This window comes from Archocentrus centrarchus, chromosome 9 (genome assembly GCF_007364275.1).
Source record: "Archocentrus centrarchus isolate MPI-CPG fArcCen1 chromosome 9, fArcCen1, whole genome shotgun sequence".
Classification (NCBI taxonomy): Eukaryota; Metazoa; Chordata; class Actinopteri; order Cichliformes; family Cichlidae; genus Archocentrus; species Archocentrus centrarchus.
The window spans coordinates 14,075,218-14,101,296 of NC_044354.1; the positions used below are offsets into that span (position 1 = coordinate 14,075,218).

Sequence of the window (26,079 nt, forward strand, 5' to 3'; positions counted from 1 at the left end):
AATCTGCAGGAGGTATAGTCATATTGTGTTACTTATGCAACAAATTATTTATGCTTCAAGTACAAAATCATGGTGAGTAACATTGTGCATGAAGAATAACACACACACATCTTTTCTCTGACATGCACTGTAGGAGTTCCAGTAAATCCAAATCCAGTCACTGATGTGCCAAAAGCTATTCATGAAAAACAGATCGGGGTGCATCATAAACTTCAGAGCAAAATATTTATTACAAGAACAACTTGACAGCATTTTCAAATTTAAAAAGAAAAGTGAAACATTGCAGTATTGCTATTTCATAAACACAAATTCCACAATGTCAAGCAATCTGTACATTTAACCGAAGTCTTAGTGAAGATCACAAACATTCAGATTTTGCTGATTGGGGATATGGAGGAATAAATGTTTCCCAAAATCTGTGAAGGTAGAAATCTAGAGATAGCAAATTAGGACAATCATTTTACGATTGTAGAAGTCCCGGCTCAGTTAGCCTGTACATTTAAAACACCAGTTGATTCAAATTCAAATCTTCAAACAAACCAAAACAAAATATAAATTGAAAAGAATTAGAATACATATAATAATGTGTTTGTACAAGCCAAAGTGACAACCAGCTACTTATTGGAATCAGTGTAGCTTTAACAATACTGGTCCATCATAAATCATCTGTAGCAGTGAGGATTCAGCACATGATAAAATAACTGTGTCTTTAACAATATAAATAAGTTCAGTTTGCCTTCAAATTACTTTAGTTTTTAACTGGCAACATTTCCAAGGGATTCTGTCTGTCTGCTGTCTCATTTGGATTTCCCTAAACACTCACTTGCAGAACTTGGGAAATACTAGAGCCCACGAAAGTTCATTTCATAAATAAATAAATTAGACCAACACCACTCCTGTCTTTACTCCAAATCTGTACATATTCCCATATAGTATGTACACAAAGATATGCACACTCTCAACACTCTCAATTCCAAATCCATTCACTGTTAGTATCCAGCAAAAACTATTTTATCAACTTTTTCTTTGCCTCCATAGTCTGTGGAAAATATTCATTAAAATGAATGCAAAGCACCCACCAGTTTTCCTTTAATCAAAGCCAAAAGCTTTTGAGATTGTATAGTTTCTGCAGGGTACTAAACAGGACACCACTATTCCAACTTTACTGCCTTTCACACCAGCTAAATACCACAAAACTAGTAATGTGGGCTCTGTAGCTGGAGTCTGCAATGTCATACTGATGACAACCATGCAAAAGCTTCACAAGGTAGCCTTAATATCCAGTTACAGTATCCATTATTCATGCACTTCTGCACACATGCAGACACCCACCATCAAACCTTACCATATCATATTCTTATTATTGGCTCTAATCAGCACCAGGACATATGAGTATCATATCAAGAAAACATTTTCTACTATTGAATAGAACTTTTTTTTCTACCACTAGATATAAATTGTGCCATATTATTGAATTCCATCTGCTAAATAGGTTATCTGGCATTTGTTGTTTGAAAACAACCAGGGGAATTGAGTGGAAATACATTATATATATATATGTTTCATTAATTGTACATCCACGTCAAGTATAATTCATAAATTAAACTGGCTGGCAATGCTTCTTCTTTTTTTTTTTCATCTTCACATTCACCCCTAAACTGTCCAAGCATTATAAACCATTAAAGATGGCAATGCAGTGTTAACTAATAGATTTTAATGATGATAAGCTAAAAACATTTAAAAAAAAAAAAAAAAAAGGAAAAAATTAAACTGTGAAAAAATTTTAAGGCAAAGGGAATTTTCAAGGCATTTTCAACACCGGTATTGCATAGCTAAGGCTGCACAGAACTGAATACAGTGAATATGTACATTAAACTGTACATTCCATGCCTCATCTTTACAAAATACCCACTCTCAGCATGTATTTACACATTCATTCCCCTTAGCATTTGATTCCAGAGTACAGTTTGGTCACAAGAAGAACTCAAAATTTCTAATTTCAGTGACAATCATACAAAGTTATATAACCTCCCCCCCCTCAGCTCCTCATATTTTTACACTCAATAGATTTAAAGTAAATTTTAAACATTTTACTGCAATAAACATAATCTTAAAAAGACATTAAGCATTCAAACAAAAAGCATCTATCTTTGTCTATAACAGCTGATTATGAAAAGCTGACATAGTTAAATAATAACATTAAACAACTGTACAGAAATTTGTAGTCCGTGTAATGTTCATAAAGTCAGAAGAATGATGGGTGTACCTTAGTCTATGTTACTGATTAGTGTTACTATCGTAATGTGAGTATACTGAGTCATACATGGAGACCACTAATGTGGACAGACTGAAAACATCACAGTCATCATGCCAGTATTTTGACTATCAAGGCAAGCAGAGATGCTATGGCAAACCACAAGAGGGAGCCAGTCCACATGACTAAGGGAGTAGTGTTTACATTGTTTCTAGAGTTGCAGCTTTAAATCTCTGGCACTTTACCATGCCCCTTAGTGAGGCACATGGCAGCACATATGCTCTCTCTTTCTATTTCTGTCTATCAACCGTGAGGATTTCACTAGTGACTTGTAAAAAAAAAAAAAGAAAGACTATGATTGGCAAAAGCATACCCATGCACACATTAAAATTACAGTAATATAAAGACCATTCCTTTGGTAATAAATAATTTGGCTTGAGTGCAAAAAAAGCAATGTGAGCCTCTGCAGTTATTCAGGGGAAAAACTAAATGAAAAAAGGAGTGTTTGACATGCAGTGAAAACAGTCTGTAGCCCAAATTTGTTTCTTTTTTTTTTTTTTTTACACACAGTAGTTAAAGTTCATGACAACAACCTCTAGGTCATCCATAGTTTCATTTTGTGCTACATCCAAGCTTCAGTGTCCACGCTGCCTGACTGTACAGGGTAGGAGCAATCTTTGTTGCCCATGGCTGGGGAATGAGGATGAGGATGGATCATATCAGTGAAGGCCTGTTGCAGGCCCTTGCATGTGGCTTGACGACCAGCAGGATGGGAGCTTTGAGGAGACAGCGGTGGGGTGTGGCAGGGGGAAAGAGTGTTTTGAGCCTGCAACTCTCTGTAGCTGACGGGGGTGGGTATACGTGAGGGGCCATTTTCTGGCCTGTTGTCAGTGCGAGGCCTGAACCGAGCTCCCAGTTTGTGCTTAGTGATTGGGTCGACCCTATTTGCTTTCTTTGGCCCTTTCTTAGTCTCTAGCATTTCTCCATCTGTGTCCCCGTTAGTCAAGGGTAAAGTTGGTGGAGGGGACTCTGAGCGGGATTCGCTCAAGCTGAAGCACATAGAAGAGTTTTCACTTGAGGAATCCTGGAAAGAGCAGTCCTCAGAGAGGGGAAGGGGCAGAGATGATGCACAGTCCTCAGGGGGTGGGAGGTCAACACTCCCATCGCCATTTTCCATGTCATAAGGTAAGTTTGGCTGATGATTTTCCAGTGGAACATCTCCTTGAGGCTGTGTGTTCCAGCCAAGAGGACTCTGTTGACCTATCATCCTCGCTTCAGGAGGAGAACCTCTGTGTTCTCCATTCATATTCCCACATTGGAAAGCAGGTTGCGAAGAAATGTCATTCATCAAACTGTCTGACTCTGTGTCTCGAATTCCAGGCAGGGACGGAGGTATTTCTCTTTCCTCCATGGAGCTGGAGATAGCTGGGAGCTTCTTGAGACCACCTCCACACTCCCCCCAGTGCCCAGGCTCTCCTTGACCAAAGTTGTGTGGTCCCCCGAAATTGTGTCCAGAAAGTAAATTTAAGGGGTCCTCCAGTGAGATGTGACGGGGGTTAATTCTCTTGGATTCCCTGAGGTCAGGAAGAGTTCCCATCTTGGCCCCCACATTCAAGGAGGAGGTGGATGAGTTAGAAGAGGAATAGGCAGAGTCAGTGACATTAGGATCAGTGAGTGCTGCCATTGAATGTGTACCAGCTCGCTGTATGGACACTCCACCAGGAGCTTTATTAGACACTCCTCTAGCCTGCTGTGTATTGGCAAGATACTCGGCCTCAAAGCTGCGATAAAGATCCTGCTCCTTCTGGGGGTCTAAGGCTGGCAGCATCTGGAAGCCAAAGCCCAGTCCTTCCTCCTCAGGCTCCTGGCATTCCAGACCAGATGCATTCTTAAGGTGGCCTCTCCCAGCAGACCGGGAACCCTGTGAGGTCCGAGAGGAGCGGGCGGCGTGATGATGCGAGTTGCGAGGAGATGAGTGTGGTGAACGTCGTCCCCCTGATGTGACAGGTGGCAGCAATCTGCCTTTTCCTATGGAGGGGGAACGAGGGGCAGGAGGTCTGGGAGTAGTTATAGTCTTCTTGCTGGGACTGCTGCTATTGTTGCTCTGGGCCCCTTTATTAGGCGAGTTAGAACACGAGGATGACTGCCTTTTGGAGAATCCAGCACCCATTCTGGGAGAGGATGGGGGCACTTGTTTAGCCCGAAGATCTTCTCGTTTCTCTGAAGGTGGGGGCTGAGGATCCTTGTAGGAGAGAGAGGGTCCTGGACTGGCATCACCAGACCGAGTACGGCTGGTTAATTTACTCTGACTGTGGGACCGTGGGCCAAGGAGCCTCCTCGGGCCTTCATTTCCAAGGGAGCGGCCCCTCTCTGTGCGAGGCATCCGCACTCCTTCAGAGGAATCTTGAGGTGGGTTGGGTCTGAGTATCGGCATGAATGCAGAACGTTCCCGTGACTGGCTGCGTGCGCGAGGCAGTGAGGGACGCAGGGATGGGGTCTGATTTCCAGCTGCAGGCCTCTCAATCATATGTTTCCCCTCCTTACGATTGACGAGCAGCACTACTTCTTCACCAGAGCGCCGTGAAGCACCTCCAAGAGACTGCCGCCCCCCTCCTCCTCCTCCTCCTCCTCCTCCTCCTCCTCCTCCTCCCTTAGAGGAGGCCGTAGAGGAGTCACTGTCACCAGACAGACGTCTTGTCACTGGCATAATTGTCTCCTTATTCCTATAATATAAGCATAAAAATAGATTGCTTTATATTTATAATAATACCTAATACATACATAAAAGTAATGTTTTTTTTCTGTTTTTCAGTCATTCCACAGATTACTCCACAGGTCGCCTGAGTCGCAGCCCTCAAGACACCCACAGATTTACCCGATTACCATCTTCCTTCATACCATGATAATACACAGGGATTTGTGGGCATTTCCAACCTGGTGCACACAGACAGTGCATCTGACCTAAGGCTCATGTGTTTCTTGGAACAGTGGGCAGTGACAGCCAGAGGGATTATAGCAAAGATGAGAACAAGTGGGAGCAGGATTAAAGGTCTCATAGTTTTTATAGCCCAACACACACCACTGCGCTTTCTCGACCAGAACATACTCCACTGTCATGCACCAGCAGGACCATGGGGTTTAACTGTTTAATCAGCATATAGTTCACATTACGGGAAGGAGAAACCTCAATTGATCCAATGAGTACTGATCAGTAGAGTGAATACTGTTGGTTATTTAAAGACATAGCACAGGCTGTGTTATTTGTTTGAAGTAAGATTTCAGGTGTTCTTGCACTTTCTATACATGGGTGAAATACAGCACTTGGTCTGTTTATTAACTAACACTGATAAAGTGTATTTGCATGTTTTGTTAGTATAACTTGAAATTTTACTTAAAAACAAGAGCAGCATGAGAAGAAAGATACAGTATGTATAATTTACAAATTAAAATAATAATTAAGCAATTTCGTCGTAACAGCATGCTGTGGTCCTTTGTGATGACTTTTGGTGGCGGAGACACAGTTTACTGATTTAGAGAGATTTTAAGGATCTCAAACTGGACTTCTGTAGTTATCCTCCGAAATTACATTAGCATATATTTAGGCATAGCAATTTATCTGCATGGAGCCCACCTGTTGACCTACTTCCACACTTAGCTGAACAGTTGTCTAGGGATAGTTTCAGCTTAGTCTTTATCTTTGAACGGGGATGCCCAACCCACACAGCGTTAATTGGAATAAGCTGTTGCTTTGACGTCTGATCTGAGCTGTCGCTCATAACAGAAATGAGCTGCATATTGGCTTAGAGCCAAAGTAAACCACCATTCAGCCTATAATTGTGTTAAACAAAGGCGCCTCCACACTCTGACATATTCAAAGGTATGTGGAAGATTTTGCCAGCTTCATGAAATCTATTAGAAGATCTTATTTTATCTATTGTTTTTATATCCCTATAATAAAAGCCATGGATAAAGATCTCAGTACCCTTCTCTGATAGGCCACTTTAGAAGCATATGAGCCTGATTTGTGGTTATATTTGACACAGACTTTACACTGATTTAGACCATCTGTTTACATGGTGAGTGAAGAAAGTCTTGAGCAACAGTTCCCTGAGAATCCCAACCATGAAAGATGATTAAAAATCTCATTAGTAAAATGAAAGTGAAGAGAGAAATCCTGAAGAGAGCTGGTTAAACACGGCCATCTCTACCTTGTAGCCAAAAGAAGGTGCTGTAGGGTGGCTGTGTGTTATGGATTTATCAGGGCAATGTCACCTGAGATTAGATAAATCTGCTCTGCTCTAATCTGGAGCCTTCTGGTATATTTGTTGTGTGGCTGCCTGTTAACAGACACAAAAGCACAAGCCACAAAACTGAGTATCCTCTCCCAGGCTACCTAATTTCTAATTATTGTATCACACTTACCCACACACTTGCCTGCACAGTTATGCAGACACACACACTCACCTGAGAGGATTAAAGTGGCGGGGTTCTGAGCGATCTCGTGGCGGCTTTGGGAGAAGAGTACGTGCTGCACCAGAGTCGAGCTCTAAAGAGTTCTGAGATCGACCTGGCCGCGCAGAGGGAGAAGACGAGGCACACTGAGCAGAAAGGGGCTCCAGGGACCGCCTGTCAGAAAGTTTGTAGGGTGCGATGCCATCGTTTCGCCAGTGTGGACCTGGGCTGGTGGAGCGAGAGGAGTGGGCGCTTGAGGACTTGCTCTGGGCTCCCTGACCTTGGCCACTAGCTTTAGCCTGATGGTAGCGGTGGGCTGTGGGAAAAGATTGTCAACAAGTGGTTTAGAAAGACTTCTAACCAACATTGGCAGACAGCCTGTACAAGGATAAAAGGCATCAAGTGGCCAAGAAATACACCACAGCTAACGACTGTGGCATCTAGCTTTTTATTAGCAGACAAATTACAGCTGCTGTCCACAGATGGACTCACTAGTCAACCTAGCCAATCAGAGAATGAGTTCTCATCCAAAACAATTATAGGCCATAGATGACCTTTTCCTATAACACTTATCACTGCATTATTGTCAGCGTGGCCTTTTATAGATAGACACTGGTCACCCCCTGACTTCAGCAGGAGTTTAGATCAGGATGTGTACTCTCACTGTTGCAGAGTTATGATGATCACTGTCCTGCTAATCAAAGTAGCAAAAACGTTTTAAGTTGTAATGAGCTGCTATACAGACATGTCATTGAATCAAGTAGCAGAAGAGTAATTACAAAGTCAGAGTGCCTCAGGGTTCAGTCTGACAGACTGACTGTTGATGGGTGATATAACTATTCAAAATTAGTCACAGAATAAGTCAAACAGCAAAAATCTGATAGATGCAATGATGAAATTTTGAATTTCTCAAATTATAGTTATGTCTACAGGGACTGAATGACAAATACAATTATTTAATGATTCACAGTACCTGCCATAGTCTGAACAAAGTACATCAAATGTGAATCATGATCTTTAGTGAATCATGAGTTATGAAACACTGAGCCATAACAATAAAGCTGTTTGGTAAGAGGTTAGTGGGGAATAGGAAATGACCTCACCAAAAGCAGCACAGCGACATGGGTCATGCTTGTCCAAATAGTGCTCTAATGTGTCCCAGCCCCCTCCAACACGCACCATCACATGGGTACGAAGGACCTGAAGGGGGAAAACAAAAAAAAAGAGAAATGAACATACACATTCATACACAGAAAAAATGTTTCAACCTTTGAATATACTTCACCACCACACACAAGTCCATAGATTCCACAAACAGGGCAGCTTGCTGAAGGCTGCCTAGCTGGCCCTTAGTGTTACATAACCTCTAGATGGACCCCTGCATGTGTCCCCATCTCCCCTTTCCCCACAACTCCTCTTTCTCCAGCATCACCCCCAGCTGCTGCCATTATGAGGGGTATTCATTACTATGCCAACCCACAATTAAACAGAGTATGGTAGCATAATAAAGAGCCCAAAGTGTGCTGTGAAAGGCACTGTTTTTTTTTTTGGCCCTCTCACTCATGCCTCTCATCTGGCTTCCCCGTGTTTTCAGGGGGTAGCAGGGTGAATTTGAATGGAAATAACTCACCCCTGCTGTCCCCTCTGCTGAGATTTCAGCTATCAGGGAGAGGGGCAGAGAGAAGAGGGGGGCCGGGACAGCCATAACAGAGGGGGGGTTGGTGGATATGTCACTTCCTACTCTCCTTTTCTCTTTGAGGAGCAATCTTCCATAGGATCAGACCAAAGAGTCCCACTCCCTCCAGGCAGAAGCCGCCTTCAGTGAAGCAGCAGATTTTGCTTGATGTGACAGCCCCGCGGATGCACCCCTCTACCTTGGGTTGTGTAACACAGTCTGCCAGCCACATGTTTTGAAGGCTGTAACCCGGTCTTTGAGGCCACAGAGGGCAAAGCCATAATGGCAAATCTGTGCAGGCTGGCACAGAGTTTATTTCCACCAAATCAAATGTTGCACAGCATCTCATCTCAGTGTCCCTGACTATGGTCAGAGAGAGGGCACAGACATGGCATGTGCACCGAAGTCTGATGCCACCTTCTCCCCAATGCAATCCTTGCCAATCCACTACAAGTCTTCTCATTGGCCTTTCTCCGCTACTACATTAAATCCCTAAAAACAGCTGATCTGCTTATCTCTATCAGACGTGAAAGCATAAACTGCTTACTCTCCAATGCTTTGGCCTTATGTCAGTAACAGGTTTATGCTTTCTGTGATGCTGCGCGGCCATCAGTGTTGCACAATGCTTTTAGCATATCATCATATTCATCACTGCAGTATTAACATTTAAAATAAAAGGCTGAAAAAGAGAGGAACAAACTATTCTTTGCATTTCATCACACAACTTTTTGTTCTAATTTACAATACTGTATAGACTCTAAATTCTATCCCTTTTTCTGTTACTTGTTACTTTCTCTGTCTAGGTTTTTCCTGCATAGAGAAATTTGGGTCCCCAAAAAAGCCTTTAGCTAAAACTAAAGGACAATCACGAGCATTGTTTTAAAAATCCCCCCCCATTTTTTAAAACTGGGGGTTCATAAAACTCTTGTTTGTGTAATTGACAGTCATGTGAAAAAGAAAGTTTTCATGTGACTCTACGCAGTCCACTGAAAAACAAAGTACACCGCATGATTCAATAGCGTGTAGAACAACCTTTGGCAGCAACAACTAATCACTAATAAGTATCAATAAGTATCATCAGTTTCACACATTGTTGTGGAGGAGTTCTGGCCCACTCTCTTTGCAACATTGCTTCAGTTCATTAAGGTTTGTGGGCATTTGTTTATGCACAGCTCTTTGAGATTTGAGACTTTAACAGAGATTTGACTTTAGAATACTTTGGTATACAGAAGAGATCATGGTCAGCTCAGTGACTCTAAGATGCCCAGGGCCTGTGGTTGCAAAATAAGCCCAAATCATCACTCCTCCACCACCGTGCTTGACAGTTGGTATGAGGTGATTGTGCTGATATGCTGTGTTTGGTTTTTGCTAAACATGGTGCTGTACAGCATGGCCAAACATCTACCCTTTGGTCTCATTTGGTCTCCAAACAAACCAAAGGACATACCTGTGGTTTGTTTGGAAGCAAACCTAAGCCGTACTTGGCAAACCCAAGCTGTGCTGTCATGTTCTTTTTTAGAGAGAAGAGGCTTTCTCCTGGCAATCTTTCCAAACAAGTTCAAAACTAGTTCTGTAATTTCTCTGAATATTGTACGATTTGACCTTGTAGTGAATTTGCTGAGACTCCTGGAAAGATTGTGGTATTGTGTTAACACACACCTGAATGCTGCAAACCAGCAAACTACTAAAACATGCTCACACCTGCTGATGATAAGTTGATAATCAAGTGCATCTGATTAGCAGCTCTTGGCTGCTACTTACCATCTTAATTCCTATGGAAGCACTAAAGGTCTACTTTGTTTTTCACAAGACTGCACAGTCACAGACTCACTGCCTTTATTGTTCATTACCCTCCATTCTGAGATGAAAAACCAACTTTCCATGTCTTAGTGAAATATAAAAGCATCCTAATAAATGCATGTTATTGTTTTTAGCCTGAATAGTGGACTCATTTTCATGATGGTACCAGATATCAGGAAACCTCATATTGTAAATTTCGATTTGCACCAGAGTACAACGACCATAAAGAGAATTACTCGTCTTAAAATGCTAATTCTGCGGTAATAATTTCCAGACACTGAGCACACTAACTCCACTGTAGTCTTCTAACAACTAAAAAATATTGTGTTTAGATTAATACCCATTTTATTATGTGAGATGCTGAAACATGAGAAGGCGGTCATAGAGATATCTAAATTTACAGCAAAATCAGAAATTAAATGATCAAACTGAAGGTATAAACACAGATTTTACCTTCATTTTACTTCTCTGTCTCTCGTTCCCGTATCCAGGAAAGTTATTATGCATTTCCCCTTCCAAAAGAATGCTGCAGAACTCCTGAGGAGTCAAGTGAGGCTGAATAGATGTTTAGGGACTATGTTCCACTTTAGAGCAGTGCTCAGCTGCCAGATTTCCCAAACACTCAAGGGGTATCACCAGTACAGAGACCCTATCCCTGTTTCTATGGCAACAGTGAACAGAGAGACTTCTTGTCATCATTGCGGGGGCGTGATAAACCAACGTCTTCTTAAATTATGTTGGCGACTTAAAAAATTGAGCTCATGCTTCCTTTTATCTGTTGTGAATGCATCACCTCTCACTAGGGAGCAACCTCCCTCAAGGACAAAGATGCTTTATTGAGCCCCCCCACCTCCCCCCGTGTTCATATGGCTCGCTTGTTCACTCGCTTTCACAACTTCATCCCCTGTTCTCAGCCCGAGATCCTTCTCACAGCCTTGGCAGCTGAATAGGGGTTTGTCAGCTTTCAAGGCGACTGCCCGTTTCCTCCCATCAGAAGAACAAGGGAAGCGTGTTGGGTGCACTTGTAGCTGCTTGAGCATGTGTGTAATCACTGTCATCCCCAGATAGGCATCAGGGGAAGGCGGAGCAGCATAAAGAGAGCCAATCTGACAAGTAAAAGGCTCAAAGCACACTCATGAACACACACAAAGCCCATTCTGAAATTTACATGTTACTTTAAATGGCTGCTGCAATAGGCCAACACATGTTTACACTGATTACGCAGCTTATAAACACGTCACACAGCATCTCAGGGACTCTTTGCAAATTATAAAATGTGCAGTGGGAGTCAATAAAGGGGAAAGTAGAATTTAATAGCTCCAACATAGTGATTACATTTTAGATCTCCCTCCCTCTTTCACTTTTGTCTATATGTATAGACAGTTTTTTTTAAAGTGTTGAATTTATGTATAAAGTTGCAGTACATCGGTATTTAACCCAGGGATACCCCAGGGAATACTTGTGCAGTAGCTATGTGGTACTATTACAGATTAGCTCAAGTAATCTGACAAAAACCAAACAAACCAAAACAGAAATTATATTTTAAGAATTGAGGAGCTCTGAAGACATTTGAGGCTAAAAAGCTACTTAAATAATGGACAAGCAGGAGGTGAAAATCGAGAACATGCACAGATGATTTAAATGGGAGAACAAAAAAAGAATACTCACTGAACAGTGTGACTACCAGTTGAAATTGTTAACTAAAAGTAAATGAATGAAATAAATGAAACAAAACGAACTGATGAATAGTTGAAATAACAAACTAAAACCATTAATAAAAAGTTGGAAATGATTTGACAAACGCATGGATAAACATTAGAAATCTTTAGGTCACACAATGGATAAACTCAGGGGCAACCCCTGGAGCTCTAAAATGAAGCCAAGCCAATGTGGAAGTGCCAAAAACTGCAGTTTCTCTAGTTGCAGCTTGAGGTTGCTTCCAAAAGGGAATTAATCATAGACTCCATAGACTCCTGTGTTAAAATTGACAAATTTATAGCATTAATATCATATCTACAATCTGACACAAAATTAGTTTTGGCCTCTAGTTTACCCCCTTCATACCAACCTTCATAACAACACATAACAAGGGGGGTGAATTTGGCAGCTGGAGCCTTAGGGTCCAGCTGTTTGCTAGGCCTCATCCACAACGTAGTCATTAAACTGATCCTCGCGAGTGCTGTTGGTAACTTTTGGAGCATTTTGGAGCATTTTTATTGGATTATCTGGCCTCCTGTGTTATACAGTCCATGAAGTTGCTGCTCCAGTTTTGCTTAATGAAATTTTAGTTGTTTATTAGTCTGTTACCTTTGGACTAAATATCAGATATGTGTGTGTTTCACCTGCAAAGTTTATGCATACAGCTAATGACAAAACACTAACACTGAAGATTCAAAAGCAGAGTCTAAAACCAGTGGCTGTTCTGTCTATGGCTTGTATGCGCTCTGTGTATTTTCCTAGCATTCCTTCTTGTGCACCTGTTTTGGATTACCTTTTTGGACCTTTTTTGGATTCTTTGTCAGTGAATAAATGCTTTTTGCTTCCATGTCCTGCTCTCAGGTCCTTTTCCCAGGGGAAATTCTGACACATGGATGAATGGTCTGAATGGTTTGAATACTAAGCCAACAGTTATTATTAACAGTTATCCAGAAACAGTTGAATGGAGAATGTGGTAACCATAACTGATGCCTGACAGGTGTTTTATTTTGTAACTTTTTGTTTTTTAAATGCATTTTTTAATATATAAATATAAAAAAATATATAAATTAAAAAAGAATTGCCGGAAAATTAATTAGTGATGTCGTGGCCACAAATCTGGAAATGGTCACTTCCTTGTTGTAACAGCCAGGGAGCTGTGATTGCTACAGATATGAAAATACGCCCAGAAACACCCACATACAACCTCGCCTCATTCCTCCATGTTCAAAATATGGGCTGGTCCCATCTGTCGTCAGTAAAACTGCCCTCTGTCTGTCTTCTGTTTAACGGTCCTGTTCAACTAAGAGCTGGAGCTGTTTTATGGATGTCCTTCCATGTTGAATGTGTAAACGAGGGACAAATAGGTGAGTGAGGTCTAGCTGTATGTGGGTGTTTCTGGGTGTGCGATTTCCAGCTGTCACAATGAGTAATGCACAGATTGGTGGCTACTGTAAATCACTGGGTTGAATTGGATCTGTTTTTAAAAATTTATTACGCATCACAATATAAGTTGATGGCACTGGATTTTGTTCCTAGGCCAAGGAGAGTACACACACTGACAACCCTGAGGAGGGCCTTGTAAAACATTCAAGATTCAGTCCATTTCTAAACACCAAGGCTCAGTTTCCTAGATGTAGATTAAGCCCTATCTTGGACTAAGAACATTTTTTTCAGTGAAGAATCTTTATTGATTTTTTCGGTCTAGGACTAGGCTTAATCCATATCTGTGAAACTGACTGCCAGTCTTGCAGTTAGACCTTCTAAATTCAGTGCTCATTTTTTAAATGTAGTACTCATTATGCATGAAAAGTTATTTCTTCAACAAGGAAGGTTGTGCCAAACATTTCATCATATATTATTATATCACATCTCCTAACGTGGGCCAAATGGTGCTGCTAAAAGTGAGAAAAAAAAATACTGGCATTACTGGCAGTCAGGCTCGCCAACAGCGAACGCACAAAGCTGTCCAAAGAGTCCATTATCTGGCTGTGGTACATGTTAGGTAAGTAACACCAAATCAATCTCTTGTATCAGACGACCTTCCTGTGCTGTCCTCTGAGGCCTGGTATTGGTTCAGAGGCAGCTTTTGAACTGAAAATGAGACCAACAGTCCAGCAGAAACGGGCTACAGCCAAGATAAGGAAAACTCAGGAAGTGACCTAAACCTCTATTTATGTCTGGATGAAAAAAGTACAATCCGGGGAGTAGGCCAGATGAAGGCAGTTCGAAAACACTCGTATATGAGAGAGAGAGAAATCATAATACAGTTACAGTATAATTCACTGAGTTTCATTCAGCCACACAGCTGAGGCATTTCTGTTGCTATATTACCTGAACAAGATGATCCCATATGGTAGCACCATATGGTTCCATGTAATTGCTGTTTGCCTGCTGTGCTACGTGCCAAATATATACAGGCAGGTGACAAATTAAAGGAAAAACCAACAAGTGTCTTAGTGAGATGTTGGACCACCACATGCTGCAAGAGCAGCTTCAGTGCATGGTATTAATTCTCCAGATCTACAGCACTCTTCAGGAGAAACAGAACACCATTTTCTGAGAGCTAATATCCTCCTTAGGTGTTTTGATGATGATGCTGTCTTTCCCTCCCCAGCAAAACAGAGCTGCTAGATCCCCTGACACTAGGGGTCCAAGGTTCAGGTTCTTCTTTTAATTTGTCCCACATCTGCACTGTATACAGTCACACTGTTAGCTAAACATGCTACAGAAATACAGAAGAGGCAGAAACAAAGCTCCATCATTTTTCCCTGCAGCTTACCCCTAAATGTTATAAGCCCCTCCCACCAGCAGGAACACATACAAGCTCTGACTTGGTTTCACACGGAAATCCAAACTTCCCATGAGAAACTCCACCGCTTAACCCATTTAACTGCTGCATCTTATTCAGACTTCAGACTATTTAGTTCTTTACACTTTGCACCCGAAACAGAATTCAGAGGAGGTGCAGGAGTCCAGAAACCTCTCAGACCACCTGAATTTGAAAATGCTGACAAAACAATCAGCATAATTCAGGTTTTCTGAAATTTTCATGTCTGGCACCATGGCAGCTCAGATGCAACAACGTAAGAGGTCCATAATTATTTAGACACAATCAATCATGTTAAATCAGACATTTACTTAGCTTTTGCTAGTTCTAAATAAACACCATGAGGCAGCACACCAACAGACCTGTGTACACTTTGGCAAATGTTTTCATGTATTACTAAATCATCCAGTAGCCTATATATCCTTAGACTGCCTTATATGATATCTCCAACTTTAGCGAAAATGGATATTATATGTCATATCATTGGATGTATCATAAACCTAATTCAATCTAACTCGTTCTTACAAACTAATAAAGGTATTTTCACATGACATGGTCTGCACCCTGAACTGTCAGGATTAAATGAAAACATACAAAGATATGTATGATATATCACAGTGACAGATATTTATATGTAATGTCAGGGTTTATCTGGGCGAGGGCTTACTCTGATGAAGATCAGTGCACTGGAGTCCCCCACTTTGTACTTTCCCTCCGACACCTTGATCATAGGAAACTGAGCTGGACAGGAACACTGCCCCAGAATCTCACGTACCTGTAGAGAACAACAAAAAAAAGAATTGATTTTTAGATTTTATTCTTTGGACATTTAAGCCTTTTTTCAATAGGACAATAGGGAGAGAATGAGGGGGCAGAAAGGACTCTAGCCTTTGTCATGTGGATTCACCAGTTCAACCAGGTGAGCTGTAGTGGCAAAAACAAAGCATTTTTAACATTCAGATGGCCCAAACATGTTGCACATACTGAAGAGGAAGCTGATAAAGATCCCTTCCTGTTTCCCAACATGACATCATGATTAGTCACAAATTTGCAACCACGAATGACGCGCTGCTGGATGTAAGCGTTACGTGTCAGAAAAACACAAAGGTTCTGTTTTATGGTGTGAGAAATGAGCGGTCTTACTAAGTACTCAAGGGTGTTGGAGCATGCGTGTGTCATCTTCCTGCCAAAATATTCTCTCCAAGCCTCCACTGGGTGATAAAGCACCGCGCCCCACTGTCTGACCACATTAAAGGCCTTTTCTCACCTCATCTCTTCAGAACATTTGGTCATTAAGTTCACCGCTAAATGTTACAAATAAAATCCAAAGCAAACACAAAATACATATCTGGACGTGCTAATGAATACTCTCCCTTTCTGGGTCTCTTGGCTTTTTACATGGCTGTGTTTGTACCTGTGACATCATCAACTAGAGGGAAGAAAAAAAACAGAGAAACCAGACTAGGGGTTGATGATGTCAGCAGGCCTGTGCTGCCAGCTGTGTTCTGAATTGAGCGAGTCAGAGCTGGTGCCCTTGCTGTGGTCAGGGGTGCTTATTAGGCAAGTGGAGTCAGACACAACTGCAGGGTGGAGTGAGATTGCTTGCTTTGTTGTGCAGGCCTACCACTCTTTGCTGGATTGGACAACTTTGATGTTTTTCTTGGCGTCAGTCTCAGACAAAGGCGTGTGCACACTTGCTGAGCAGCGGGGAGAGAAAGTAAAGCTGCAGCGTGAACTGAGGAAAACACAGGGGGGAGAGGAGGAATAACCGTGTGTGCAAGCGCAGCAGTAAAAAAAAAATAAGGGCATGGGTGTATGTCATTGATATTAATGTGAACAGATGATACGTGGGAGGGAAATATCCGGTTGTAAGTGTCAAATCTTTAGCTGTTTACTGAACCTTTCATGCTGGGTTCAAGCGATTCAAGGGATATGGTTTGTTTTTGTGTGTGTGTGTGTGTGTGTGTGAGCGCACACTCTACCTACCGCACAACCAGTACGGTGTATTCAGAAGATTAAGGTGCCACCTTGTTATTTTCTTGAAATAGCACCCTTCTTCTATCCCATGCTAATTAAAGAGGGAGGACTCAGAGCTAAGCCTCAGCATCTCACCTGCGCCTCTGTTCTGCCTCTCACCTGTTTGTATCGAGGATCCTTTCCTTCTTTTTTGTGTCTCTCATCTACTTTGTTGTAGATGTGCCTTTATTTTTAGCCTGTGCACTGCCTGACCAGACCTATATTTATCTTTTTTTTCTTTTCTTTTTTTTTTTTTGCTTACATCTACAGCTGCTTGCTACTTCGCTTTTTTTCCACCCAGTCACCCAGTCGTTCATTCTGTCAGTAGGTGGACGAGGCCTGTTTGGAAAAACCCCAGTCTGTGTGTTAATGGAAAGACTGCTATGGCAACAGACGTACACATAGCACTACCCTCCCCTTTCTGACTGTACAGTTCAGTTCTGTTTTTCATTGCAGCTACAGTAAAGTCTTTCTCTCCAAGTCCTGTTCAGATGAGCTCATAGGTTTTCCTCCCAATGTGTCACATTAGAAACACGGAGCAGAATATAGACTTGAAGTGTTTTTAATAATAACCCATTCAAACAGCAGCCCTTGCATTTGAAGTATTTACTCAGCAGAACCTTCACTAAGAAATGTGTGCACTTCCCATGTCTTCACTGTGTCAACAATGGCAGCTAAACTGAAACCAAAACACACACACACATACTGTAGAAAGGGGGAGACGAGATGAAAGGGGCGGAGAGAGATAAGGTCACGCAGGAAACACGCGGAAGTGGAGTTGGAACACTGGGGAAAACTGGGGGAGAAATTATGGATGCATGCCGGTCTCACGAGAGACGTTTCCAGCGAGAGCTGCAGATGTTTGAGAGAAAAAAAAAAAATTAAAGATGAGGGAACAATTCATAAGCATGCCCCTATGCTGGAAATCTCCCACATCTATCTTGAGATAGGAATGCAGAGATGTTACTGCAATAACTGAAAAGTGAACATTTTGATCAGCAAGAAACTTTTGAGATGCTTCCTTTGAACTGAGAAGCTGCATTTGTTTCTCCAAGGAGTTTCATGCAAACATCATGTATTCCTTTTCATTATCCCACATCCCAAAGCGTGTCCTATCTACTCAGGATGAGTCAGCAGTCTCCTCTGTGTTTTCCTTCCTGACCTGCAAACACTGCAAGGTCAATTCATGGAAAAGGGTGAACAGAGGAAACGGAAGAATTAAAGATGTTTTGGTTTTATTCTCTGTGCATATTCTTTGTTCATTTGAAAAGTAGACAAACATACAACACTAAGACTTGACTTTGTATCCTAACAAAATGGCATCATCACAAAGGAATGTCCAGGGTTTCCAATATTGTTCTACAATTTGCTCTTGTATGGTCAGTGGTTGTTATTATGTAAATATACAGAACCGGTCTTGATTTTTCCTTTTTTTGTTTTTGTGGCTCAGGTTTTTTATTCAAATGCACTCTGCAAGCTGCACATCCATTTCAATAACTGTTCTCTTTACGAGTCAACAACGACATACGGCCACACAGTTTGCAGTGCTTTCATCAAACATAGGTGTGATGTACTGCTGTAAGTGGCCCCTTTTACGAGCATAAAGGGAAGGCTACGTACTGCTAAAGTTCCACAATAAAAAGTGAACATTACAACTCACTTCACAGGAATTTCTACAGGGTGTTTCCAGATTTTAACTTTTGGGCCTTTGGAGGAACAAGACAGTTAAGAAAAGCTCATTTGGCTTCAAGGTGATGTTTTCAAATGACAAAACAAGACTCTTCTCTTATCTTATCTGCATACCCCGAAGCCTGGAAGCCTCCCAGGATGAAACAAGCATGCCATCAGATAAGACACAAGAAAACTAGGCCACTCCTGCTGGGTAAGGGAGATTTTTTTGGAACTTGAAGGGTTATTGCTTCACCACCCATAAGCAAGCATCCCCGGAGCTCATGAAGAAACACTGAAAACAGTTACACATCAAGCTCTATCCACCTATTAAACCGCTGCCCTGACAGCTTGTATAAATGACTTCTCTGCGGACAACCACGCTATCTCATAAACTGGAAACAGCTTTTGCACAAATGATCTCATTAAACAACACGGGGGTGTAGGGAGGTGATGAATGGCTAAATGAATGATAATTATGTTTTCTAATTATGCTGGACCTGTAGCCCAAGGGAATGAACTAAAAGACAGTATTTAGAGACAGTAAGTATGCTGGTGTAGGAGGCCTAACCAGCAGAGAAAAGAAATGGAAAAACAGTTGGATGAGTGCCTCGGGGTCAGACAGGTCACTTAATGCCCTTACATGGGGAAGAGTAAAGGAATAAAGACATTTACAATCATTCTGAAGGCTGCAGTTTGCAGTGCTGTTGAAAGTGCATTAGCTTTAATATTATTTTGCTGTGAGGGTAAAATAAATGCAATTATTCTACTAAAACCTTTTCAAACACTCAGAAATTTCCTACTGCTCTTCCATTGCATCTGTTACCATTATAACCACTGTTGCTATTATTTTATGTTGGAAAATAATATGGATTTACTTCCATCTCAGACTCACAAAATCAATATTGCTCTTCAAATAATTTCTTTGTTTACTGTCGATTATTTGCATTTTTTTTTTTTTTTACTGATTAGTTTGTTTACTTATTTATCAGTCTTGAGTTACATATCACTTATCTTCCTTGTGGAAAATAAGTGATAAGGGTGCAGGGCGGCACCCTAGAGTGGGCACTTGCATCCGGGGAGGAACTAGAGGATGGGACTGAAAATGCAGCATCACTGAAAAGATCTGATTGCTGATAAATTTGCCTACAATTATGATTTTTTTTTTTCCCTCAGACTGCAGTGCTGTGTAGTCTTTAGGCTTCTTGAATGACATGCAAAGCTCTTCTTGTTGATTCCTGGTCAGGTACAAGGACTGGACTGAAAACGAGAGAAAAAGCAGCAAAATTCAAAAGAAAAACTTTGAGAGGCCTTCAGAAAGCCTGGAGAACTATTGCTCAAGAACACTTAAAGACATCACAAAAAAAGTCTGGCTCCTTGGAAGCAAATTAGAAAGAAATTGCAGGTGACTCAAGACTTTTATACGGTACTGTATTCTGTCAAAAGCGGCATTAAAGCAACAGTTCTGCAACAGAGTGGGAGAGTAAGAATGTGAGATTGCAGGCAGTGGCTAGTTAGCTTAGTTTAATGTCCTGATTACCAGCAATTTCCACCTTGTAAACATGGTGGATTTTGTTTGTTAATCTGTACGGACTAGAAAGGGATTATGTCCCTTTTTTACACACAACATACAGTGTTTTTAATTAGTGCGCTTCAAAGGTTCTGGTAGATGGTTTCTGCTGTTTTATACTCTATTTTGTGTTTTAACAGAGGTGAAAGTGTAATCATACTTGCCTCAGGGTAGCTCTCATCTACTGCTTTAAGGAAAGCATGCTCTGTAAATCAGTCCCTGTCTTTTGGCCACATGACAAACACTCACTTAGGCTGAAGCAATATAAAAATCTGATGGACATCATGTGATCTAAGGGGAATAACTCCATTATTCAACTGCTCCAGCTGAAGACCAATATCATCACTCAGAGCATGAAAATTAATTGTCAGGCCAGGGTTGTGCTGATTTGCTGGTTTGTCTCAATGAGGATCAACAACACTCAGCACTCTCCTTGTAGCAGGCAAGGTTAGAGGAATTTATGTTTAATCTCCACCTGAGACCAGCTTGTAGTGGCTGCAGGCAGGTGCAGAAAATAACCAGCGAATAACTGTTCATGCAGACAAAAAGAGGCATGTGCAGATCCACACCCAGTTCAATGAAAAACATGCAAACGATCAGCTGATAGCATTAAGTGGTACAATAAAGACATAAAGTGAGCATTATGCAAACTGAGGGCTCAGCTATTCCATGTGCACCCTGCTGTACGGAAAATCGCGATGAGAAACGAGATGGCCAGAACTATTACTATGCAAAATAACCTTTTAAACAGCACACCCCCCCTTTCACAATGAAGTGCACATAACAAAGAAAGGAGAAAGAGTTAAGGTTGTTGTGCTCTCTCAGCAAAGCATCTGAGTGTGACCCAATGCAACGCATGATGACCTACTTTTCCATTTCACTCTCTACTGTAGCTCTCCCCCCCAGAGCAACATCCATTCTAGTCAGGTTTAACAGAGTGTACAGTGAAGTCACTCTAGGCACACTATCTGTCGTCTACTCCCCCTTTGTATACCCTGAATGCATGAATGGGACCATGAGGTTGCCGGAGCAGAGTCTCCATACATACAGTCATAATACACACGTTATCTCTTTTTATCACCCTTTCCCTTTGCCCTGCTGGTGTTTCCATCCAAAGATCAAGATGTCAGCCTTTGATTTCCTCACTGCCAACAGTAGCAGTCTATTCATTTCCTCGTTCCATGCTACCAACATGACATGCGGTTCCACTCTTTGCTTTATCATCTCCAGTAGAGACAGATGTGGGGGATGGGATGTGAGGGCTCACATACACAAACTAAATGAGGACTGAATGTTGAAGCCTGTGGCGACAAAAGACATGAACCAGTTTACAGGAGTGAGCAAAAAGAAGGAAAGATGACGAATGAAGGACAACAATCGTGAAGCCTGTATGAGCTTCTGTTTCTAAGTACAATAATGACAAAGTGTAACTGCCTAGGCAATGTAAACATATTAAACATACGCATATTAGTGGACATAAGGTGTAATTTTCTGTATTTAATAGATAGCAGTTTGTATAGCTACAATATGCATTTTTACAATTAAGCACAGAGATTGGGAAAAGAGACAAAAAGATATCTGTGAAGGCACTATGTGTTTTTGCCTCAGCCTCAGTGAAGGATATAGAAACATACAGATACAGATATGATCAATGTTATTATCATAATCCCTGTAGGATGACGATACGACAGAAAATCCCGTAATGCAAAGGATAAACTGTACGTGTGGGTATATACAGCTCATCCATGTGAGCCAGCTGCTGTCTGAACATCTTCGGGATTCAGAAGAGGAACATTTACTGCACTCACAAGTCTCACTGAGTCACTTCCTCAACATTAGATTGGAGAGCTGTCCCAGTGTTGCATGACTAGTACATTAACAGATTAGTGCAAGGCTGGTGGTGAGGGTGTGTTGGACTCAGGAAAGTCAGCTTATACCTGTTGTACAGAGCAGGTAGCTGATGTGTTGACACATCAACTGTCAGCACTGCGAGTCATAAGTTTACTGAGTCACTTTACTCTCACATAAGCCAAGCAGTAAGGGACAAATTACAACTTTTGTGACACAGTTACTATGATTACTGAACAGCCAGATGCCCAAAGAGGGACCTGTAGTTTGAGTTATCATGGCCTCTCTGTATACTGTAAACACACTCATTAGAATTACATTACATTACATTACATGTAATCCCATTATCACCACACTTGCTTTGTCTCAACAATAGGATTAACTTGATTGGCCAACCACTAAACAATGCACTGAAGAACAGCCATCCACACACAGATTTTTTTAACTGCTTATCCCACTAGGGAATGATAACTTGAGCCTAACCCAACTGATACCGATACAGAGACAGAGACAAATGTTCATCCACATCTACAACCAATTTAGAATCACCAATTAACCCAAAATGCATGTCCCAGGGACAAGAATCAGGAATAAATGAGAATGTGTATGAATTAAAAAGATGCAAACCTCAGGAGCTACATAACAGACAAATATCAAATTGTAAGAAATAGTAAAACAACATTTATTACATCAGACACTTAATAACTGATAAATAAATCTTGCATGCCAATCTCATTGGGAGTTGCCTTATAATAGAAATATGTTCATACATATAAACATCAGCTCAAATTGAATGAATTGTGGGTAAACATGTTAACAATGATATCCTGACTCTAATCAGTCTGAATGGATATTATCCCCCACCATCTACTGCCTCACATGAAGACTTTTTTGTAAGAACACATGGAAGCTAAATGGAAGCTGAAAGCTCACATTACTGGGCTCTTTCATGAGATAAGAGGCTGGCAATTAATTGATAATATGTTATTATTATTATTATTGGATATGAATAGGAAAGTGGTTTGTGGAGAGGTTGATAAATTATGTATTTTTCTTTAATATATACACAAACAAAATCAAGTCAATGTGAATTTGAATTAATTTAGACTAATAGAGCATTTTCATTCTCTTTTAAATACAAAAGTCTTCTGCTGGATAAACTTGTGACTGTGCTTATGGAGGGCAAAGAGGTCTAAAGCCTTGCAGCTAGAACTGAGTAGCAGATATTGATCAAAACTATGTAGATGAAAATGAGGCTTTTTATTTCCTGGTAAAGACCCTGTGCTAGAGTCCAGAAAATCAAGAGGTCGTCACTGGAAACATGTGTTACACACCATCTATCATAAACAGCTCAAGTAATTAGAAGGATGTGTTACTAAATACAACTCTGCAAACAATCTGTATAACACCCTCAATGATAGAGTACTATTTTAATATTGCAGCCTGTAATCTAAGTGCCACAGTGGTTTCAGGATGGAGAGTTTATTCATCAGACAGAAGATAATGAACAATTGCACTTCTTAAGCCATTCAAAAGCCGTCAAATCTGCGTCTCAGTCACTCGCCAACAGATGACACAGTGAGCACAGCTAAGGGATGTTGCCAGTGTAAAACACAGAAAAGGAGAGATGGGGATGTGAATCTGTAGCTTTCCTATGACGATTCTCTTCCAAAAATATCGCTCGCTTGTATAACCCTCAGTCATGTAAGTGAAAATGTGCGGACTTACTCTGGATAAGGAATCCACCTCCACATGTTCTCCTGTTCTCTGGAGGTCACACTAGAAATGCTGTGCTCTGCTGCCTGACAAGCATGAGTGTGGCTGCTGACTGTCTCCCCTCCTCCCCCTGTTGTCCCTCACATTTTTGGTGTCAAAGACATGACAATATTACAGCCACCCCCCACTCGCAACTTAACAAGCGAGTGTTGTGCTGGGCTGTCTGGGAGCTCATTAGCTTTGCTCTGGCAAGATCGTTGCCTCCATCACATGTTCATGTGCAGCATGCCCTGTCAAAGGTCAACCAGTTCAACACAATGAATGACTAGAGTTAATGGTTTGACTGCAGAGACGAGGGAGTGTTTTAGAAGCAAACTGCCCAAAGGGACACTCTTTGTATCTAAGATTAAGCAGCTACAGAAATGGCACATTTCTGTAGCTGCTTAAAATCTCAAGCAATCTCTTAAGATGCAAGTATGGTATTTCTACGAGAATGCAGAAGAAGAAATGCCGCTGGCCTGCCCTGTGACATTTCAGAGCTTTCCTGTGGGAGAAAACAAGACACTCTGACCCTGCAGATGAGCAGGAATTTAACGGCATACTCTAAAATAAGCACAGATGTATGCACACACCCACGCCACAGGTGATCAACAACTCTCCTGCCTCCTTTATCACTGACATGGTACTTTCAGAGCAAGTGTTTCACTTCTGACACATTTCTGTGTTTTGCGGTGCGAGGAATTAGTCTTCTGTGAGCTGTAGCTGTTAAATGCTGCTTTAACACCAGTCAAATAACACTGGTTGATATTTACTGTAGACCGAGGCCAGAGGATGAAAAATCTGGATTCACATTTATAATGGGAGGAAGGATTCCCAGCACTTCCACAGTTATGACTGAACAATGTGAAAACTGAGCAGAGGGCTCATTAGGCTGCACTCAACTTTCATAATTCATAAAGCAGTTATGACACATTTTGGATTTGTGGAGTAGCTCATCTTTTATCTATTCATTCATCAAACTCACCAACTCATCCAGATTTCGCATGTCACATAAAACTCTCTTCTGCTGCCAGATGAAGGGCTCTGGATCTGGTTCTTCTTCATCCTCCACACTCTTAATGCTTTCCTTCCGACTGAAACGCCTGCTGGGCGAGCTCTGCTCAGCCGGCTCCCCTTCATCGATCTGCAGGCTCTCCTGATCCCGGATCTCCTCTTCGATCTCCTCCTCCAGCTGGATCAGCATGGGGGCCAGCATGCCGAACTTGGACCCACGTCGCGCCACCTCAAGGAGACACAGAACAAAATTCTTCTCGTTGCATTTCTCCACCAAGTCGTTTGTCTCAAACATGAGGACGTCTTTAATCCATAGCTCCTGCCTGCACCAGGTGATGAAATTGGACACGTTATCCCGCGCCACAAACGAGCCAGGGACAACATTGCGAAACTGGAAGACGACATCTTTAGACGGCACCTTCATGGACCGTGCAGCCTCGGGATACTCCAGCTGGAACTCCTGCGCGGCGCGGTTCACATTGTTGGCGTGCCGACAGAGGACACAGCCCGTCTCCAGCCCTTCCATAAAGGTGTCCGCAGTGATATCTAGATCATACAGGGTGTTCAGCCATTCAGCCAGATCCTCCTTCATGGCATACAGGTATTCCTCACTGGATTTAAAGGGCCGGATGCTCTTGGATGCGGCGGACTGGATGTTGCTCTGATCAGCCATATTGTCAGATTATGTATCAATAAAGTCTACTTGATAATTCCTGATAGTCTCATTGCACATCTGCGCTCCGAAGCCTCATGCGCAAAGAATAGCAAAATAACCGTGTGGACGCACCCATGCCGATGTGCCATGAAAGCTCCTTGAAGCCAGGCATTGTGTTGTCAGAAGCACATCGGGATGCGGAGCGGCCGTGGCGCATGGATGCGTTTTCCGGATATCTGGGAAATTCGTTTCCTTTAACGAACGCATCGCCGAGTCCCAGAGAGTAACCGAAGCAGCGCTGGACGCCGACACGCACCCGTGCGACGATCAGTTAATCCACCCTGTGGCCGGTGGGTCCTCTCACCCACAAAAATCCACGTGTCGCCATAGCTGTGTCCGAGGCGGTCAGTCAGAGCAGACTGAAATCAAAACCACTCAGCAGCGCGGAGTCCACAGCTCATTTCACTGCGAATAGGCTCAGCCCATGTTGCGCCGCCTCTTGCGCTGAATATGTTGACCTGCTGTAGCTTAGACCAGCAGAGCGACTCGGTGGCACATCCCATTATGAGGGATAAACGCTCAGAGGAGGAAAACTTAACCCCCTGTTTCCCTCAGTGGTGTTTAACAGTAAAGGATCCTAAAATGCAGTGCTGGAATTTAAATAAGTAGGCTCTAATACTTTATTTCCACGCCACTTTCGACTTCTGCTCGGCTACTTCACGGCATTTATAGAACAACTTCAATATTAACAATAATAAACTGTTGTTTGTTCTTAAATAAAATTAAGCTAGCCGTGTTAAATAAGTGAATAAAATGAGTGAACTGAGAGAAAATAGATGGAATTTGT

At 41.9% G+C, this 26,079-nt stretch overlaps 1 protein-coding gene across 1 annotated transcript; it reads right to left on the reverse strand.

Moving 5' to 3' along the window:
* Positions 1–211: 211 nt before the first annotated feature.
* Positions 212–25,729, reverse strand: gas2l1 (growth arrest-specific 2 like 1). Its single transcript, XM_030738198.1, has 5 exons — positions 24,549–25,729; positions 15,374–15,481; positions 7,810–7,906; positions 6,719–7,022; positions 212–4,977 (listed from the first exon to the last, which is right to left on the reverse strand). Exons 1-5 carry the CDS (start codon positions 25,248–25,250, stop codon positions 2,877–2,879), a joined length of 3,312 nt encoding a protein of 1,103 aa, XP_030594058.1. The 5' UTR covers positions 25,251–25,729; the 3' UTR covers positions 212–2,876.
* Positions 25,730–26,079: the final 350 nt, after the last annotated feature.

Bases quoted from the DNA above. Each gene is read 5' to 3' on its own strand.
- gas2l1 (XM_030738198.1), bottom strand. From the start codon at position 25,250: ATGGCTGATCAGAGCAACATCCAGTCCGCCGCATCCAAGAGCATCCGG. The intron at 7,907-15,373 runs GTAAGCCCTCGC...TTCCCCCTTCAG, and splicing joins GTGCACTGATCTTCATCAGA to GTCCTTCGTACCCATGTGAT. The intron at 7,023-7,809 runs GTGAGGTCATTT...CTTTTCCCACAG, and splicing joins ATGTCGCTGTGCTGCTTTTG to CCCACCGCTACCATCAGGCT.